The 21378-nt window shown below is 48.5% G+C and overlaps 1 protein-coding gene across 12 annotated transcripts in view; it reads left to right on the top strand.

The window, feature by feature from the left end:
• PUM1 (pumilio RNA binding family member 1) overlaps window positions 1–21378 on the top strand; it is a 993892-nt gene that overhangs the window by 501778 nt on the left and 470736 nt on the right. For all 12 annotated transcript variants that reach the window (XM_078681891.1, XM_078681883.1, XM_078681895.1 and 9 more), the window contains one exon: window positions 13374–13525. In XM_078681891.1, the coding sequence (XP_078538017.1) occupies window positions 13374–13525 (152 nt within the window). The remainder of the gene's footprint in view (window positions 1–13373; window positions 13526–21378) is intronic.

Here is a 21378-nt window from a genome sequence, read left to right as displayed (position 1 = left end):
CACCCTACCCCTGAGCGCTTGGTATTACAAGCCTCAACATCCATAGGCACCTTCCCTTGTGCTCCCCCAGATAGGGAATCCAAGAAGCTGGACCATCTTGGGATGATTTCTTCTGCCAGCTTAGGACTGCGATCAGTGAACACCGTATGTCACTTTGGGCCGTTACACCCACTCTGTGTGTGATACGATTGCGCTGCGACAGTGTCCGGAGGAGGCCCGGGTCTTACACCCCTGTGCTGTCACGGGTAGGGAGAGATGCAGCAAAGTACCCCAACTGCTGTGGGCTGGACACCGCCGACTCGCTGAGTGGAACGTTTTCTACGTCAGTAGCCCTAAGGCTGAGACCCACAGGCTTTTCTGGGGATGTCCAATCGACTCTTTTGGATATGTCTTTTGATGGCAGTCGCCAGTTTGGCGAGAAGGCGGACAGTATGCTCGAGCGCTCAAGGATTCTAGAGCTACAGCAAGATCCTTGGGCCTCGCTGCCACCTCTTGTCCTGTGCGGTCTGCCTTTCGCCCCTTTCATGGCTACAAAAGGGTGCCCCACCACGTTCCACCCAGGGCCACAGGCTGGCGCAAGCTACCCAGCCTCTGCGCGGCCGGGGACGTGGGACCCACCGCTGTGGTTCTGTGGTCCAGCGGGCGGGCCAGTCAACCAGTTCCCCCTCTGTAGCAGCCTCTAAGACTTCTTAGTCCGACCTTTCAGGGCCACCAGTTGCCAGTGGGCGGCAGGATCCCCCATCACCTCCCCTACTAGCACGACACGTCAAACAGGTAGGTTTTTCAGATAGTCCGAAAGGGCTACTCCCTCCCCTTCAAGACTACCCCTCCCTCCATGCCACCAAGACTCCATCGCATGTCAGAGAATCACTCAGCCCTTCTCTATCGGGAAGTTACGGCTCTCTGGGCCAAGGGAGCTATTGAGCGAGTCCCTGTCCCAGAAGTAGGTTGTGGTTGTTACTCTCAATACTTCCTGGTGCCCAAGAAGGGCCACGGCCTGCATCCTATCTTGGATCTCAGGGACGTCAACCGCTTCCTCCGAAAGGAGCAGTTCAGAGTGTTGACATTAGCTCAGGTCCTGTCTGCCCTCGACCATGGAGACCAGAGAGGTAGCTTTGGACTTTCAGGACGCTTACTTCCACATTCCTGTCCTGCCAGCCCGCAGGTGTTACCTACAGTTCACGGTAGGCCACAAGCATTTTCTGTACACCTTTCTCCCTTTTGACCTTCCCAGTTCCCCTTGGGTGTTCAGTGAAAGTGATGGTGGTGGTCGCACCTCATCTGCGCAGATCAGGGGTTCCAGTCTTCCCCTATCTCGATGACCGGCTGTTGAAGGTGGGCTCGCCCCAAGCTATCGTCTTCTACCTTCAGACTACTGCAGACCTCCTGCTTTGGCTGGGGTTCACTATCAACGTGCCAAAGTCACACCTGATTCTCACTAAGAAGCTCCTTTTCATCGGAGCAGTTCTGGATACAGCGCAGTTTTATGCTTATCCTCCCAAGCAGTGAGTCTGGGATATTCGGGCTATGATACCGATGTTTCAGCCTCTATCCCGGGTTTCGGTGACATGGACCTTAAGGCTGCTGGGCCTCATGGCCTCCTGCATCCTGCTGGTGGACCATGCCAGTTGGCATATGCAAGCTCTGCAATGGGACCTAAAGTTCCATTGGGCGCAGGGGAAACTTTCCGATGTCGTCTAGATCTTGGAGGGCCAGGATTGTGACAACGGCAGATCCCTCTCCATTCCCCAATCAGACTTCACAGTAGGAACAGATGCTTCTCTTCTGGGATTGGGCGACTACATGGGAGAGGTGGAGATCAGAGGCCTCTGGTCTCTGGCGGAGTCCGGACTCCACATCAACCTTCTGGAGCTCCAGGCGATTAGTCTTGCACTGAAAGCATTCCTTCCTTCTGTCAAAGGAAGAGTAGTGCATGTGTTCACGGACAACACCACCGCCATGTGGTACTGAAACAAACAGGGAGGGGTGGGGTCGTGGACCCTCTGTCAAGAGGCTCTTTGCTTCTGGACATGGCTGGAACATCGGGACATGTCCCTGGTGGTTCAACATCTGGCAGGTTCCTTGAACGCCAGGGCGGACAAACTCAGCCACCGGTACATGATGGATCACAAATGGCGTCTTCACTCGGAGGTGGTGCAAGTTCTCTTTCAGCTGTGGGGAGAGCCTTTGGGCGTTCTCTTTGGTGGCGGACAGATCTAACCATGTCAGCAGTTCTGCGCTTTGGAATTTCCAAGGCGGCACTCGCTCAGTGACGCTTTTTGACTTCAGTGGAATTGCGGTTGTCTATACACCTTTCCGCCTGTACCACTTCTGCCCATAGTGCTGAAGATCAAGAGCGACCGAACCCATGTCATTCTTGAGGCTCGAGATTGGGCACGAAGAGTCTGGTATCCCGACCTCTTGAACATTGCCATCGATCCTCCAATCAGACTGTCTTTTCGGGAGGATATTCTGTCGCAGCCACAGGGGACGGTCCTCCACCCAAACCTGTCCAGTCTCCACCTTCTTGCATGAACATTCAGTGGTGAAAGTTGACAGTTTTTGACCTTCCTCCCAAAGTCTGGAATGTCATCTTGGCAGCCAGGCATCCCTCCACTAAAACGGTTAATACCTTGTAGATTAAACAAATTTGTGGCATGGTGCACAGCAAAGGCTGTGGAGCCCCTTACTGCCCCTCTTTCTGAGGTTCTTCTCTATATCCATTCTTTAGCCCAGCAGGGCTCTGCTCTGGGCACTGTTAAAGGCTATCTTTCGGCCTTTCTTCGCCTTCCTGATCAGCCTTTGCTTTTCAAGTCCCCTATTGTAAATAGATTTCATAAGGGCATTACTCACCTCTTTCCTCCTATTTCTTTCGTAATGCCCCAGTGGGATTTGAATCTGGTCTTAACTTACCTTATGTGTGCTCCTTTCGACCCACTACATAATTGTCCTCTCAGACTCTTGACCTTAAACACTGCTTTTCTGGTTGCCATCATCTCTACTCGCAGGATGAGTGAACTTCAGGCCCTTTCTTCCAAGTCTCCTTTCCTTGCTGTTTATCCGGACAAGGTTGTCCTTCAAACTCGACCTTCTTTTCTTCCTAAAGTGGCTACCTCTTTCCACATAAGAGACCATCACTTTGCCCACCTTCTTCCCGCATCCTTCCAAGGAGGAGTAGAGACTCCACCGTCTGGATCCAAAACGTGCATTATAGTTTTATTTTGATCGCACAAAGCAATTCTGGGTGGACGATCAACTCTTTGTTGGCTATGTGGGCGCCAAGAAAGGTTAGTGCTGTGCAAAAACAGACCAACCCTTCGATGGGTCATCCTTTGCATTAAGATCTGCTACTCCTTGGCAAAAAAAGAACATACGGCAGGACTGTGCTCCCATTCCACCAGGGCGATGGCAGCCATTACTGCTTTGGGTTGTGGAGTCCCCCTCCGTGATATATGCCAGGCAGCCACGTGGGCATCACTGCACACGTTCACTAAACATTATTGGTTGGATAGTCCAGTCTGGAGAGACGGCTTCTTTAGCCGTTCAGTTCTCCAGAACTTTCTGGTGTGAACTTAGTTCGCAGACCCACCTCCGGGGTTGGGGTTGGTATTGCTGGGGTATCTATTCTAAGATATGAAATCGATACATAATAGTCTCTGTGGTGAACAAGTTACTTACCTTCAGTAACGATATATCTGTAAGAGACCTATATTAGTTATAGATTCCTTACTGCCCCACCCGTCCTCTCCGTTCTGCAAACTGACTTCTAGAGTAAGGGACTCCCTTTCAGGGCCCTAGTTTTGTGCACCAGTGGTCAGTGTCTTGCTTGGCTCTCCGCTTCTGGCTTGGAATGTCATGTAAAGAACTGCAGCAGGGGCGGCGCATAATTAGATAACGTGACGTCATCCCGGCGATCACTGCACCGACGACTAAAGCGGAGTTGACCGACGCCCCCTACCGATGCTCATGGGTACTGCTAACGAAAAATTCTCCGCATCCTATCTGATGCCTGGGGGTAATTTTAAGGTAAGGAATCTATAGCAAATATGTCTCTTACAGATATATTGTTACTGAAGATAAGTAACTTGTTCTACATTTCCCATAAACCATGCAGTCTATAGCAACCACCAGTTTTGGGCACCGCTGCTACTACAAGGACCTTCCTTAATTCCATATTCTCCCTACTTCATGCATCCATAACCAACAGCCGCTGAACTGGAAAATCACTTCTGCTTGGCATCCAAACCTAAGGAAGAGAACGTATATCTGAACCCAAGCTAATGGAACAATGACATAAGACAACCGCATGATAGTCAATACTACGACAGTGGTAATAACTAAACACCATTATCAATTTAGGAAATATGAAAATTTGAAAAGAGAATACGTATACCGTACAATACTAAAAGGGAGAGCAGAGTACCCAATACAAATGTTGCGGGAGGAAATAATCATTGCCTGCATGTCCTTAATGGAATTGTAACTTTTCTTCACAATATCTTGGATAATTTATATTCTATATGGGGACTGGAGGTGAGGATTATGCTAGTTCACCACTAGAGGAGCCTCATTTCCCACCGGCATTGGACTGATGACCTGCTTGCCACATTGATATCTTGCAGCATACCTCCTAATGCATAGACCCTAGAATCCATTGCCCCTTTGGCTAAGTGTGCACTGTATCTTGAGTTAATCCCTGCCGCTGCCATACTCCAAAATTTGGCAGTTGTGGTAGACCAAAATGCTCAGAGTTTACATAGGGCAACCATCTGCAGCACACCTGCATGACAGATATTTGCTGTTTTTGCTTAATATGCTTTCAAACATGCAACCACACACCACTTGGGAGCATCTGGAAAAGCTGAATAGAATACTAATCTGAAACTGGTCTTTGTTCTTTTTGCAATTGTAAAAGGGACACCGCCATGAGATAAAACCGTACCATACACATTCAGGGCTCTCACATTGGACTCTTTAACAGAACACTAGTCAAAGCAACATTGCTAATATGACTGATAAATCCTTCCTTGAAATAGTATTGTTATAAGGTCAAGACTTGAGCAAATTAAGAACCAAGTTGCCATCCCAATGGTACTCACACTTAGCCATTTGTGGGATCGTTGGGAAGCAGGATTAGAAAATCTGAGGTAAGTCCTATCAGAGTCAGAAAGTAAAGTTCGGCTCTCCAAAAGGGCCTCCTGTTTTAATACATGGGCTGATGTTTGTGCAGTCATAGCAAACGGAGGGAACATTTAGTTGCACGTCCCATCCTAATCCAGGAGAAAGGCATGTTTTGCTAAAACCCCTGTATCCAGACTCCAATTGAAATACTTCTACATCTGACTGGTTATGCGGGAGACAAAAAGGTCTTTATCAAAAGGACTCCATCTGTCACAGTGTGATGATACTGGCCCAATTTCCAGTCCCCCGGGATCCTCCAGAAACCTGGAATTCCAGTTTGATACTACATTGGACAAACCCAGAAGGTGCTCTGCAACCACTGATATCTCTGCTTAGGCAAAAATGCCAGAAGTCCTTCGCCCACTCAGTCAACATCAGTTATTTGGTGCCACTCAGTCGGTTGATATAACTTACCACTGAGATGATATGCATTCTCACCTGGAGATAGCATATTTGATTCTTCATAAGACTCTTCACTGCGGAGGGATCACACCAGGAGGTTGAAGCAGTTGCTGTGAAAGGGCAACTCATACCTCTGAGCATTGACTGTCTGTAGACACATCTCTACATCGTGCATCCTAACCAGGCCTCCTGAATTGCCTTTAAGTCCTTATGCCTGTCTCATAAAGCGTTGCTTGATTCAGGACCAGCGTACCGTAAATGTAAATTTAGATGACACTCCGAAAAGATGTTTGTGGTCCGCTTTTTCATGCTCAGTGATCACACCCAGAGGTAAGAGATCAACTTGGGGTAGTCGTAGTTTCATCTACTCCACTTGTGACATGTAGTACAGAATGCCGTTGCACCTTAAAAGTCAGGCTAATTTTCTCATTTATCGGAAGCAGTTGATAACCTGGTTGTTCTCATTTTCTTTATAGTTCTTGTGCTGCTTTCTTTCTGCTCAGGGTTTAACATTGAATTATGCTTGGCGCTAAGACACCTTTGGGCATTTGCGCACTCTAGAAAACCATAAATCAAATATAATTTTGTATCCACCTCCGGGGCCATTCAAAAATGACCATCCCATGCCAAGCCTCAATATGGTCCTAATATGTCTTGGGACTGTCAAATCTGAGTACCAAAGTGCCTACGTACATAATGCCCTTTCTCTGCAAGGCCCGATAATCAAGGGGGTCCAGGAAAATCACCTGAATGGAAGCAGGTAGCAGATGAACTAATCTGAACAGTTGAGTGAAGTTCCATCTGTGAAGAGCGCTCTCCTCAATTCCCTTGAAATGCATGCAGTCTTGCTTCTTGGGAGATGAAGTGAAGGGTTGCTTAACTTGACTGAATCACAAAGCCCAAAAAGGTGATGGTCTGAATGGGAGTGAAGTCTGACTTCTCATTGAACACAAAATTCAGGTCTTGGAGAAGGTCCAACATCACCTGCCGATTTGACAGTCGCTGATCCTTGGACTGGTCCATCAAGAGGATGTTGTCCCATAGTCAATGATCCCAAGGTCCCACGATCACTGGCCTGAGGAGCTTGGAGAACCACCAAAGGGCTGACCAGAGACTGAATATCAGGACTTTGAACACAAACCTGCTCCTTTTAGGAAAACTGAAGAAAACATAAATAAGGAGGAAACATGGCGCCCGTCAAGTAAGCATCTTTCAGGTTCAGTCTGACCATTCTGTCGCCCTCTTGAATGTCTCGAGCGATGAATGTCCTCCGTTTTTAAACCACAGTAAATCAGCCATCCTTTGAACTCCAAGTTGATAACCAGGCAAAGGCCCTTGTCTTTTTTTTCCAGACCAAGAACAAGTTGCTGTAGAAGATACCAGGATACAGGTAGGACTCTACTATGACCCTTTTGGTCAACAGCTTTGATAAGTGCGTCTATTAAATCCTTTTGTTCCTGTAAAAATCTGAGGTTGTAGGTATGTTTCCTGTGTCTGGAAACTGTAAAAGTCAAAACTCAATCTGTTGACAGTCTGCAGTATCAACCAATCTCTGGTCAACTGGCCCCATGTGGGTAGAAACTCCTCCCCATTTTCCCAACTCTTAATCGGGAAGAAGGGATAATCATTACCTGAAACACCTCCAGGGGATTTAGGTCTATCTTTTGAAAGCTTGTCTTGCTCTGCTTTTGCCCCCTCTTAAGTGGAACTCCCCAGGACTGGCTTGATCCTGGAACTGGGGTTGGAATAGTCTCTAAACGGCTCACCTCTGGGAGCCTTGCAAGAGCAATCTCCAGGTGTGACCACCTCCCCATGCCAGCACGGAAAATGTTTTGCCCAATCACCATCTTCCTGGAGGCTTATACTCGGGGAAGCAAAGCAGTGGCAAATGTAATAAGGTCCTTTAGGAACGGATCCCCAAAAAGGCCGCCCTCTGCCACAGGGCTGGTTTCAAAATGGGGCCATTTCCCCCAAATTGGTGTCAGTCTTTGAGGAGCGAACACTGCCACTCCATAAATATGGCGCAGTTGGTGTTTCCAAGAAAACAAAGCACTCTTTTTGCCTACTACAACAAAATGTTCTGCTGAACCATGCTACTGGAGACCCCTGAAATTCTCTGTCACGTTAAAGATCTTAGTCAAAAGCCCTGCATATATCCATCAATATCCTTATAGGCCCAGGACCTGTCAAAACCCTTTTTGGGACTTTGATGAATTGGGAGATACAGCTGGTCATTATTTCAATTATTGTGAGTTGTGTGCCAGCTTCCTCTCAAGGGATGTGAGTGCACTGTGCTCAAAGGCAGCCCCTAACATCCTTGTCCTATGTGCCACTTATTGGTTGCCTTGGCCAAGTGAACCCACTCAATGGACCTATGGTGCTATAAATATCCCTGCTCAGGCATATCTGAGCCCCCAGAGGGGTCAGCCAGGTCCTCCAACCTGGAGCGTTTGGGAGGAGTTGACGGGAGCATTGGATGGCTGGGTCTAGAGGTCATTATCTTATAGGCCGGACTGATCTACGCCCTCGCCTGTCCCCTTGGTCCTCATCAAAAATGGGCTCTTAGCCCCCAACAGCCATCGGATCAGAGAGTACAGAACTTGCCATGTGGACATTCAGAAAGGCATCATTCACCCTTTAAGCAGTGCCCTGATGAACCCCCTCCCCCCTTTCTGCCTTGGACTTAGATTTTGCCTTAGACACAGTCGGTGCCAAAGGACTTCTCACACCCTGAAAGTCTTAGTTGACTAGAGCGACATGTAGCACTTTACTCCAGGGGCAAGCCACCAGCAAGAGAAGTTACTTGCCAGGGGCAGGGAGGTAATGGGCACTGCTCTGTTCACTATTGAATCAAAAGTTTTAGTGAGCTCATGAGAGTAATCAACTCCTCATACCTCTACATACAGTTCCCCCTTGCCAGGTGTAAACCAGAGCTCTACTTGCAGGGTTGAAGACTATTGGGGCCAATTTAACCAGACTTTAGCAGCAACACTTTGTGAATTCTTTCTGCGAATATGGGTTGGAAGAGGACCACAAACTGTATAGAAAAATTTAGCTAAAGATGTTTGTGCTACTACTCTTCTATTGAGGTAGTGAAGTACTGCTGTGGAAACACACCCTCTGGTGCTGGTAGACTGAACTGCAGGCTGCATAATGCCCGTCTGGAAACAAGGAGCTGCACTGCTACATTGGAGAACCCGCAGTATGCAAAATGAGGAACCTGTATTACAAGAAAGGGTTAAAAAAAGGTAGCACAAATAAGGCAAACTATGCAAAACACCCTATTTAATGTGGGTGGAAAGACACTTTTCTCTGAAGCTGTACCAAAAGGAATAGAGAATTTGGTATTAAGGAATGCCATTCTAGTAGTAGTAGTAGCAGCAGCAGCAGTGGTGACCAGGATTGGTGGTTGCTGTGGTCAACATGGTTAATGGGAAATTTAGTTTGAGCTAGTTACTTCGAAAAAACCAGTAAAGCATAATTTTCACCTGCATTACTGACACATAACTTGGCGGCATGACTCTTGAACTCATTTAATACGAACATCAGACTCTTCCTCAGCACTGTATGGATACTTTAAAAAAAAAAAAGACACGCATCAGTCTACTAGAGCTTCCTACTGTTAAGTGGAAGAGTATGTAGTTCAGCGGCCAGAGCTGCTGACTCTGGAGCTAGGGTATCTGGTTCGAGTCTCAGCGCAACATCCTGTGATTATGGGCATATCACTAAATCCCCCTGTGCTCATGGACAGTCACGGGTGATGAGCCGCGCTATATAAATCTACAAACAAGTTGAAGAGATTTTGCAACTGAACTATTTGAGAAAAAAACATTGATCCTACAATATGTTAGGAAAAAGCAGTACTTCCTTGCCTCCCGTATTTGTCCAGATCAGTCTTGCAGTCCTCCACTTTATAGGTATATTGTGCTGCTATTATAGCGAACATGTCTTTCAAAAACTCTTTCCACTGGGTCCCTCTAAAAGATTTCTTAAAAGGCATTAAAAGGGTATTTTCACCAGTTAAGAGACCTTCGTCTCCTAAGAAGCTGTGTGATTTAAAAATAAAAGTGTTTTCCTTTCTAATTTATTAATAGGTGTAGGGAAATGGGTTCTTCCCATTTAATCTGCCCTTTTTTTTTTTTTTTTTTGCTTTCTACTTGCCTGGTTTTGGACTTCTTACTGTGGGTGAGCCTTACTACCAGTGTCTCACCCACGAGAATCATGCAGTAAATAGACTATACATGTTTATTGCCAGTGTTTGCCTTTCAAGAGGCATAGCAAGGGTAAGGGGCACTTGGCTGATTACATGTGTGCACACATGGGAGAGCTGTGCGTGTGAGACTACCAGTCTGCGCAGCCCGTTACCTGCACACAGGTACCCTAACTCAGAGGGGACTCTGCTAGGTTAGATGTTGACCTGAGATAGGCTTTATAATATTAGTGGGTACTCCTAGGTAAAGAGACTTTGATTTACTGTTCTGAGTCTGTTTTTTGCCCACAAAGTCCAGGTAGATATCAAACTGGGGTGAAAAGTGTGCACCCATTCAAAATATTCAAGTCTCAAGTAGATATATATATATATATACATACAGTGTGTGTGTGTGTATATATATATATATATGTATATATATGTAGATATGTAGATATATGTATATATATGTATATATATATGTATATATATATGTATATATATGTGTATATATATGTATGTATGTATATATATATATGTGTATATATATGTATATATACACACATATACATACACACACTCATTGTATGGGTTGTCCAGAATTTTCATATTTCTCTAGTTCAGCTCAAGATCCGATCCCAGGCCTTTGGTCACCATGCTGGCCCAAGTTAATTACATTGCTCTCCAGCTGAAGGAACAAGGCCCCCCCCCCCCGCCCCCCCCCCCCACACAAATGTGGCAATTTGCAGTGCTTCTCTCAGCTCCTGAGGATGAGGGCATCGGGGAAGAAAATCTTCATCCATTAATTAGCTCACACTGCACCAGGTTTAGGACAGTCCAGGCCCACTTACCAAAGGGGGAAGCCCGGAACTCTGGAGCCAACACAGGATGGGGCTCCTCTATGAAATTGTGGTGGGAAAGGCCCCTGGCAGTAATATGAGCATGGGGAAGATGGCAGTGATATCAGACCTGTGGCCCCCAAAGATGCGACAAGTGACTTCTGGATAGTATGGTCTGGATAGTACCATCTTGAACTGCCCCAGCATGCTGTGCTGGAGGATCAGCACAGGGCTAAAGAAATGATATGGCACCCTAGGATTTGCCAGGGCTGTCTGACTTCTAGAACCTTCCAGCCCTATTCAGAAGCTCTTGCACATGGGAGAGAAAGTGTATTTTGTTGGAACTTAGATCTGGACATCAGCTGCTCCATGGACAACTGGAAGGTCAAGCTTCCTGATGCCCTAATGGGCTAAGGATTCTGCGTACAGTTGACCCCAGGACCAGTGAACCCCTCTTCAGGACCAGGGAAGCTAGTCCTTTTACACCATTTACGGACAAGTTGGGAGAAGAACTGGACATCTGTGCCCAAACATGGGGAAAATGCACCGAAGACGAGAAAAAGGAGAAAGGCTGTCACTGGTAGCCAGGGGGGCTAGCTCCTTGCAAAGTGTGCCACCTTAGAGGGCAAGCAACCGGTTAAAAAGTCTCCAGGTGTGGTGGGCTCACCCCCACTCCTGTTGTCTCGGGTGGGGGGGGGGCAGTGAGGGGTGGAGGGGCAGTGGGATAGCCACCACTAGAAAACACCCAGCCTGCATGAATCAGGCAGGGGAAAGTACACTGCCGGCTCCCCTTGAAAGAGAAGGAAACGTTGCTTACCTATAAACCTAGTTCTTCTTCAGGGGAATCTTGATTAAAGTCATAAGTAGCCCTCCTTCCTCCCCAGGTAAAGAAAAATGAATACAAAATTAGCAGAATCCAAAGTCTCGAACGAAACAATTGGTGGAACAGTCACTGACCATGCATTAAGGGATGCTGTTAGTATGTGCTTCCTTAAAGGAGCAATGCAGTTTTTCCAGCCTCTTTAGGCTGCAGCCCATTTATACCGTACTTTTTTTAAATCATCTTTCACTTTCCTCTTATTAAAAAAAAAAAAAAAAAAGGCTTGGGAGAGTACTTGGAAAAGGAAGTTGGTCAATACAGCCGTCAAATTTTCATTTAAAAAACAAAATGTACATTGGTGAAGGGGGGATGGCTTTTCTACAGAAGTGCATGTTTATTTATAAAAGTGCTACTGGATTCTGCTCTAGGTGGAACTATTCAGTGCTGATGATTTCAGTGGAGATTTCCCTGATTGACAACTAGGATTACAGGTACGCAGTTATTTTTCCAAACATAAGGGTATGGGACACAGTGACCATACAGAACAATCATTTTTTTTCCGAGTAGGCTGCCCTAGGCTATGAAAGTAGATCCAGTTCAGGAAAGAGAAGCTTCACTCTGTAATGTGGCATGCTTCATTACTGCTTCCTACCCCACCCTGGTAAGATGCTATCAAGGCGAGCCCGACCTCCATCTTTATGGGCAGAATCATATCTGCCATAAATTGGATGCATAGGTCATTGTACCCATAAACTTCCCCTTTTTTTGCATTTAAAATTTAGATTACGATTTTATGTATACCTAGGGTACCCGCCAATGAAGGGAATTCTCATTGGTTTATCCTTACGTATTTTTAATATCTGGATCCCTGCTTTATCCAGCTATCATACTTTGTCTAAGAACACTCCTACAAAATGGAGATATCTTACCAGGGTGGGGTAGCAGGTCGATGATGTGACATGCCACATTATGTGGAGGAGGCTTATTTATCCAGAACTGAATCTGGTTTCATAGCCTAGGGTAGCCAACACAAACAAAAATTATTGTTCTGTACTGTCACTGTGCCCTGTACCATTGTGTATGGATGTGTTCACTATTGAGGGATGTATGATGTGCTACTGGTTTCTCTTTATCTCTCACTGTGATGATATATGCAGCTTTTCTTTATTCATGCTCTCTCTCTCTCTCTCTCCCTCTCCCTCTCCCTCTCCCTCTCCCTCTCCCTCTCCCTCTCCCTCTCCCTCTCCCTCTCCCTCTCCCTCTCCCTCTCCCTCTCCCTCTCCCTCTCCCTCTCCCTCTCCCTCTCCCTCTCCCTCTCCCTCTCCCTTGCAGTGATCCATGCGGACCTTCAGTATTGCTGGACTTGTACAAAATATATAGGGAAGAGTAGTTTTAAGTTGCTATGAAGAGTCTTCAGACTACGAGTACACGTTCAATTACCATTGTCAGTTTTCATTTAATTAAATGTCATTTTATTGGTATAGTCGGCCACTTCTATTTCTGTTGCCTTTCCTTGCCCTCTTGGCTGTCAAGGGGCATCTTACATTTGGTCCTGAGGTTTTCAGCATAGAGACAAATTTGACTTGCATTAAGTGTTTTGATTAATGTTTACTGGTCTTTCTGTAGGTTGGACGGCACTCTTATTCATTGATCTGTAGTTGTAAGATATTGATGTTGGAGCAGTGCGGTCTGTAGGCTGTGCCAGTTGCTTAAGATTGTTGGCTCAGTATCCTGCAAGCTGTTGCTGGATGTGTAGCTGTTTTGGTCATATTTGGGATAGTTCCCATTAGGGAAGTAGAAAATTAGAAGCCAGAGAAACCTTTTCACTCTGAGGGAGTGTTTTATTGGTATAACTTGTTCACTACCGTTCCCTGCAGGTTAGCTCCTTTTGAAAAGATTACTTGCACGCATCTGAAGTACTCTTTTAATTTTATTCCCCAAGGTCCAGCAGTTGTACCTCATCAGTACTATGGCGTTACACCGTGGGGTGTTTACCCAGCCAATCTCTTTCAACAGCAAGCGGCGGCTGCTGCAGCTGCCAACAACTCTGCCAACCAGCAAAACAATCCACAGAATCAACAAGGACAGCAACAGGTGAAGTAAAAAATCATCTTTTGTTTTGCGATTTTACCAGTTTTATTAAGTGCGTTACTCCAATACAGGTGTCCTAACTCTACAAGAAAGTTAGATAAGAGGATCTAGATATGACTTATTTGGCCTATAGCCAAGTCTTTAATGCTTTCCTAAACTGCAACAGATTCTGCAGGTTGCGTAAAGATGAGTGCATTGCCAGTAGCTGTGAAATCTAGGTACCTGAAGAAGAAAGGCATCAGATGATTGTAGGGGACAACCAGGAACATAACAGGTGACATTATTAGGGTAAGTCGGGCCCATCCAGTAGTAGGCTTCATAAACATGGCAGAGGGTGATCCTGATTTTTACTGGTAGTCTATTGAAAGCATCCTGTGCCGCTGTTGATGAAGAGTCAGGCCAGGACAAGTTTAGCTGGAACATTTTGTATCCTCTCATTTCTTGAACTGCAGCAGACACACCCAAAAATAGCGAATTACAATAGTCAAGGTGACTAAAAATGGTTGCTTGGACTATTATCCTGCGAGAGACCACGGCGACAAGAAACCTAGTGTTCGAGGCATATGAGCTGCAGATTGCACACTGTGCATAGATTGCCACCTAGTGTTGGGCCCGGATGTTTGCAGTTTGCTCTTGTCCTGAAAAGTTATTTGGAAGTCACGAGATAGGTGACTCCTCCTTAGGACCACATTGCGCATGGTTATCGGCTCCATCCCCAGATTGTTTTTTTCCTCCATCGGGCTCGGATGTGTTTCCTGCGCTCCGGTTTGGAACCGAATTTCCTTTGGCGCGCAATCCTCACCCAGTTCGACTGTATTGTTTTGATCGCGATCCACAACGCGATTCTCTACCATCTTCGAAGTCTTCGATTCCGGTGGTCGAAGAAGGCCTTCGGGCCTACCTAGGCCTCACTTTCTGGCTCATGGAAAGGACGCCATTCAAAAAGTGTCCTCAATGTGGGTCGAAGTTTCCCCACACCGACCTACATGAGATGTGCAACCTGTGCCTTTCACCGGAGCACGAGGCCAAAGACTGTTCGGCGTGTGCCTCATTCCGCTCGAAGAAGACCATTTGGGACCGACGAGCTCGAAGAACTATGGCTCGCTCGTCGGCTTCGATTCCCGACAACATCTTCGAAGAGTGCGTCGACGTGCCAGAACACCAGCACGCCGAGGAGAGTATCGGATCCTCAGATGCTGAAGACTCCGACGTCGAGGAAGTCACTCCAGCTCAACGGGTCGTAAGACCGTCGACCCCACCCCTTCCTCGACACCATCAAAAAAGGCTTCGGTCACACCCTCACCTTCGTGCTCAGGTGGACACCGAGAGACTGCTTCCAACACCCTATTTCCGGTGCCGACGCAGTACCGACACCGAAGAAAAAGCAATTCGGTAAGAAAGTGTTCTCGTCCCTGAGTTTTGGACTGCGGTCTGTCAATACCACATGCCTCTTGGGCCGCTACACCCACACCCTGTGGGACACGGTCGCGGACGTGCTGCCACAATGCCCGGAGGAGGCCCGGGCTAAACTCGCCCAAGCCCTTGCGGAGGGTCGAGATGCAGCACGCAACTCCATCCGGTGTGGGCTGGATACCACGGACTCACGGGGCAGAGCGATGGCTACGACGGTGGCAGTTCGACGCCAGGCCTGGTTGAGGTCCGCCAACTTTTCGGCCGATGTCCAGGCTACCCTTCTGGACATGCCGTTTGATGGCCGTCGCCTATTTGGCGACAAGGCAGACCATGCGCTTGAACGTTTTAAGGACTCCAGGGCTGCGGCCAAGTCCTTGGGCCTCTCGGCCCCACGCCAGCAAACGGGTGCCTTTCGCATCTTTCGTGGCCAAGGAAGGGCCACACTCACACGTGCTGCGAGCCACGCACCGCAGACTAATACACAGCGCGGTGGCGGCCATGGGAACCACCGTGCCGGCGGTCGGGGACAACGGCGAGGCCAGGCCACACCTTACCCTGCAGCACCTGCCTCAAAACCCTCCTAGTCCGTGCTTTCAGGCCAATGTGACGCCAGTGGGAGGCAGGGTCCGCCATCACCTCTTCCACTGGCGCACTGTCACGTCGGACAGGTGGGTGCTGCAAATCGTCCGAAGGGGCTACTCCCTCCCCTTCGAGGCGACCCCTCCAGCCATGCCACCGCAGTGCCACCGCGTGTGGGGGGGGATCACTTGCAACTTCTGCAAGAGGAAGTATCGGCCCTCTTGGCCAAGGGGGCCATTGAGCGCGTTCCTGGGCCGGAAGTAGGGTGTGGTTGTTACTCCCACTACTTTCTGGTTCCCAAGAAGGGCAAAGGGGGCCTATGCCCTATCTTGGACCTACGGAACGCCAACGGCTTCCTCCGAAAAGAGAAGTTCAAGATGCTGACATTGGCTCAGGTCTTAGCTGCCCTGGACCCCGGAGACTGGATGGTAGCTTTGGACTTGCAGGACGCTTATTTTCAAATCCCCTTCCTGCCGGCCCACCGGCGTTACCTGCGGTTCACGGTAGGCCACGAGCACTTTCAGTTTACTGTGCTCCCCTTCGGCCTTACCAGCGCCCCACGGGTGTTCACGAAAGTGATGGCGGTGATCACAGGTCATCTGCGCAGGTTAGGGGTGTCAGTCTTCCCCTACCTCGACGACTGGTTGTTGAAGGCGGGCTCGCCCCAGACAGTCGTCAGCCACCTCCAGACAACGGCCGACCTCCTGCACCTGCTGGGGTTCTCCATCAATGTGCCGAAGTCACACCTGTGTCCCTCTCAGAAGCTCCTCTTCATCGGAGCGGTTCTGGACTCGGCGCAGTTTTGGGTTTATCCTCCCGAACAGCGGGTTCGGGATATTCAGGCTCTGATTCCGATCTTTCAGCCGTTATCCCGAGTCTCGGTCAGGTTGACGCTGCGGCTTCTGGGGCTGATGGCCTCCTGCATCCTTCTGGCGCATCACGCTCGGTGGCGGATTCGGGCTTTGCAATGGGACCAGAAGTTTCAGTGGGCACAACATCAGGGCAACTTGTCCGACCATGTCTTGATCTCAGAGGGCACTGCAAGACAGTTGCAGTGGTGGCTCACGAACCGCGATTGGGTCAGCGGCAGATCCCTCTCCCTACCCCAACCGGAGCACGTAGTTGTGACGGACGCGTCCCTCCAGGGCTGGGGGGGCCACATGGGAGAGGCGGAGATCAGAGGCCTTTGGTCTCCGGCGGAGTTCCAGCTCCACATCAACCTGTTGGAGCTGCGGGCGATCCGGCTTGCCCTGAAGGCATTCCTCCCCTCTGTCCGGAGGAGTGTAGTGCAGGTGTTCACGGACAACACCACCGCCATGTGGTACTACAACAAACAGGGCGGGGTGGGGTCGTGGACCCTATGCCAGGAGGCTCTGCACCTCTGGCAGTGGCTGGAACATCAGGGCGTGACCCTGGTGGTTCAACACCTGGCAGGTTCTCTGAACGCCAGGGCGGACGAACTCAGCCGTCGGTGCATGATGGATCACGAATGGCGTCTGAACTCTGATGTGGCGCAAGGCCTCTTTCAGCAGTTGGGAGAGCCTTGGTTAGATCTATTCGCCACAGAAGAGAATGCGCAACGTCATCAGTTCTGCACGTTGGAATTGCCAAGGCGGCACTCGCTCGGAGACGCTTTTCGTCGTGAGTGGATTTGCGGTCTGTTGTACGCCTTTCCGCCTATACCACTTCTGCCCAGAGTGCTGAAGAAGATCAGGCGCGACCGGGCCCAAGTTATCCTTGTGGCTCCGGACTGGGCACGAAGATACTGGTATCCCGAGCTACTCAGCATGTCTGTCGATCCCCAGATTCGTCTGCCTCTTCGGGAGGACCTTCTGTCGCAGCAGCAGGGGACAGTCCTCCACCCGAACCTGTCCAGTCTCCACCTACAAGCTTGGAGATTGAGCAGCGACAGTTGAGGCCATTTGACTTGCCTCCCGAAGTCTGTAATGTCATTCTGGCAGCCAGGCGTCCCTCCACAAAGTCTGTATACGCCTGCAGGTGGAACCGATTTGTGGCATGGTGCACAGCAAAGGCTGTGGATCCTCTCTCTGCACCCCTTTCTGAGGTTCTCCTCTTCCTTCTTTCTCTTGCCCAGCAGGGCTCTGCTCTGGGCACTATCAAGGGCTACCTTTCTGCCCATTCCGCCTTCTTAAGGCTACCTGATCAGCCTTCTTTGTTCAAGTCCCCAATTGTAAATAGGTTTTTGAAGGGCATCACACACATGTTCCCTCCTGTTCCTTTCGTGATGCCCCAGTGGGACTTGAACCTTGTTCTTACTTACCTAATGTGTGCTCCCTTTGAGCCGCTCCATAACTGTCCTCTCCGTCTTCTTACTTTGAAGACTGCTTTCCTGGTTGCCATCACCTCTGCCAGGAGATTGAGTGATCTCCAGGCTCTTTCTTCCACACCTCCTTTCCTCTCTGTCCATCCGGACAAGATTGTGTTGCGGACAAGACCCTCTTTCCTGCCCAAGGTTGTCACGGCCTACCACATCGGGCAGTCCATCACCTTGCTCACCTTCTTTCCGCCTCCGCATCCCTCTAAAGAGGAAGAGCGGCTCCATAGTCTGGACCCAAACGTGCGCTGTCGTTTTATCTAGACCGCACACGCCAGTTCCGGGTGGATGACCAACTCTTTGTTGGTTATGTGGGCGCTAAGAAGGGACGGACAGCGCACAAGCGGCCCATTTCTCGATGGATCATCTTGTGCATCCAGGCGTGTTACTCCTTGGCTAAGAAGGAACCCCCTGTTGGGCTGAGGGCTCATTCCACTCGGGCCACGGCTACTACGACTGCCTTAGGCCGAGGAGTGCCCTTGCAGGACATTTGTCAGGCAGCTACGTGGGCCTTGCTGCACACGTTTGCGAGACACTACTGCCTGGACAGCCAAGTCCGGAGGGATGGCTTCTTTGGCTGTTCCGTCCTCCAGGACTTTCTGGTGTGATTATTGGTTCGCAGACCCACCACCGGGGTTGGTATTGCTGGGGTATCTATTCTAAGGTAAGGAATCTATCACTAACGTGTCTCTTTCAGATGCACAAGTTACTACTTGTGTAACAATATATCTGTAAGAGACAATAGTTAGTGATCGATTCCTTACCGACCCACCCATCCTCCCCGTTCTGCGAACCGATATCTAGGGTTAAGGTCATCCCCTATCAGGGCCGTAGTTTCATGGCACCAGTGTTGGTTCTATCATGGATCTGCGTATCTGGCGCGGAAAAGCTGTGTATCAGAACTGACGTCAGAGCGCGAGGGCGGCGTCTAGGTACTCCGGCGCCCACGACGGACGCGGAGCCTCAGACGACGCCTGCCGGCGCGCAGGGATATTGCTACGCAAAATTTTCTGGATCCAGTCTGACGCCTGGGGATATTCTAAGGTAAGGAATCTATCACTAAGTAATGTCTCTTACAGATATATCGTTACACAAGTAGTAACTTGTGTGTAAGGAATCTATCACTAACTAATGTCTCTTACAGATATATCGTTACACAAGTAGTAACTTGTGCAATAGAACTAGTTCCTCTGCACCAGCAAAACAAGGGGGTTTACTCTCTATACTCTCTATACTTTCTAATCCCAAAGAAGGACGGCTCTCTAAGGCCTATTTTAGCCCGAAGACTGCTAAACATATACATACAGACAGAACATTTTCACATGGTCACACTCCAGCAAGTCCTTCCTCTCTTGTCAAAAGACGACTTCCTGGCTACTCTAGACCTCAAGGACGCATACTTCCACATTCCCATTCACAAAGCTCACAGGAAGTATCTCAGATATGTAATAGACGGCCAGCACTACCAATTCAAAGTACTCTCATTCGGAGTCACAACAGAACCAAGGGTGTTCACCAAGTGCTTGGCAGTGGTGGCAGCGCATCTACGAAGACCGCACATCCATGTCTTCCCGTACCTCGAAGATTGGCTCTTAAAAGCCAGCTCACACAATCAGTGCGTAAAACACACTCTTGCCACCATCCAGCTGCTCCACAACTTGGGGTTCACAATAAACCACACCAAGTCTCATGTACAGCCATCCAAAGTACAACAGTACCTTGGTGCCACAATAAACACCTCAACAGCGCTAGCTTATCCCACTCCAGCAAGGATAGCCAGCATGCAAAATCTCCTAACAAAGTTTCAGCTACAACACTCCCTTCCAGCACGAGTGTTCATGCAACTCATAGGAATGATGGCCTCTTGCATCTCCATAGTACCCCATGCAAGATTTCAAATGTGTCTGCTACAAGAGTGCTTATGTCAATGGAACCAGGCTCAAGGTCACTTAACAGACCTAGTGTTGGTAGACGGTCGAACTCATCGCTCTGTGCAGTGGTGGAACACCACAAACCTTTCCAAGGGACGACCGTTCCTAGAGCCAGTTCCCCAGATAATCTTAACTGCGGACGCATCGCTCTCTGGCTGGGGAGCCCACCTGCTGCAACACACCATGCAAGGCAGGTGGACACCGCAACAAAAATGACTCCACATCAATCATCTGGAGTTACTAGCAGTATTCCTAGTACTAAAATCTTTCCAGATGCAAGTAGCCAACAAAGCTGTGTTACTCCGCCCAGACAACATGACAGCAATGTATTACATACAGAAGCAAGGAGGCACGCACTCCCTGCAACTATCTCAACTAGCACAGGATATATGGAGGTGGGCTATACCTCAGAACATATTCCTTCTAGCCCAACGACTCCCAGGAGTACAAAATACTATAGCGGATCTGTTAAGTCGTCAAACACAACAGACCCACGAGTGGGAACTTTATATGTAAGTTCTTCAGCCATTCTTTCAGATGTGGGGACAACCTCAGATAGACCTGTTTGCCACCCACGAAAACGCAAAATGCCAAAGCTTTGCCGCCAGATATCCACACCCACTGTCCAAAGTCAATGCGATATGGATGAATTGGTCAAACAAATTTGCGTACGCTTTTCCACCTCTACCACTCATGCCACTAGTAGTACGCAAACTACAGCAGCATTCTCCGACCCTCATCCTAGTTGCTCCAACGTGGGCAAGACAACCGTGGTACACCACACTGCTACAACTGTCAGTAGTACCACACCAAAAATTACACCTGTCTCCACACCTCTTAATACAGAACCATGGAGAAATCAAACACCCGGACCCAGCTCAGCTCAACTTGGCGATCTGGCTCCTGAAGTCCTAGAATTTGGGTATCTAAACCTTCCTCCAGACTGCATGAACGTCATTAAAGAAGCTAGACGTCCTACCACTAGGGCTTGTTACGCGGCCAAGTGGAAACGATTTGCGATATATTGTCACAGCAACAGTATTAATCCCTTAGATGTGACTATTCAACACATCATAGGTTACTGCATCTTCAAAGATGTAACTTAGCCTATACTTCTATTAGACTACATCTTGCTGCAATAGCAGCATAGCTGCAAAACAGACAACATCTATCTCTGGTCAGAGTTCCTGCCATTAAAGCCTTTATGGAAGGCCTTAAAAGAATAATTCCTCCCAGAGTACCACCTTCACCTGTATGGAATTTAAACGTTGTTCTCACACGGCTAATGGGGCCTCCCTTCGAACCCCTACACAGATGTGAATTACAATTTTTAACATGGAAAGTTACAATCCTAGTAATTATTACTTCTCTGCGCAGAGTTAGTGAACTACAAGCACTAACCATTCAAGAACCCTTTTTGCAAATGCATCAAAATAAGGTCGTTCTGCGTACTAGTTCGCAATTCCTGCCTAAAGTCATTTCTCCGTTCCATCTCAATCAATCTGTGGAACTGCCCGTTTTCTTCTAGCAACCACAGTCAGCAGAAAGAGCTCTTCACACACTAGATGTCAAAAGAGCGTTGCTATACTACATAGAAA

This window comes from Lissotriton helveticus, chromosome 3_1, assembly GCF_964261635.1.
Source record: "Lissotriton helveticus chromosome 3_1, aLisHel1.1, whole genome shotgun sequence".
Taxonomy (NCBI): domain Eukaryota; kingdom Metazoa; phylum Chordata; class Amphibia; order Caudata; family Salamandridae; genus Lissotriton; species Lissotriton helveticus.
The sequence above is the reverse complement of the archived record's forward strand: the minus strand, read 5'-3'. Positions and strand labels throughout refer to the sequence as shown.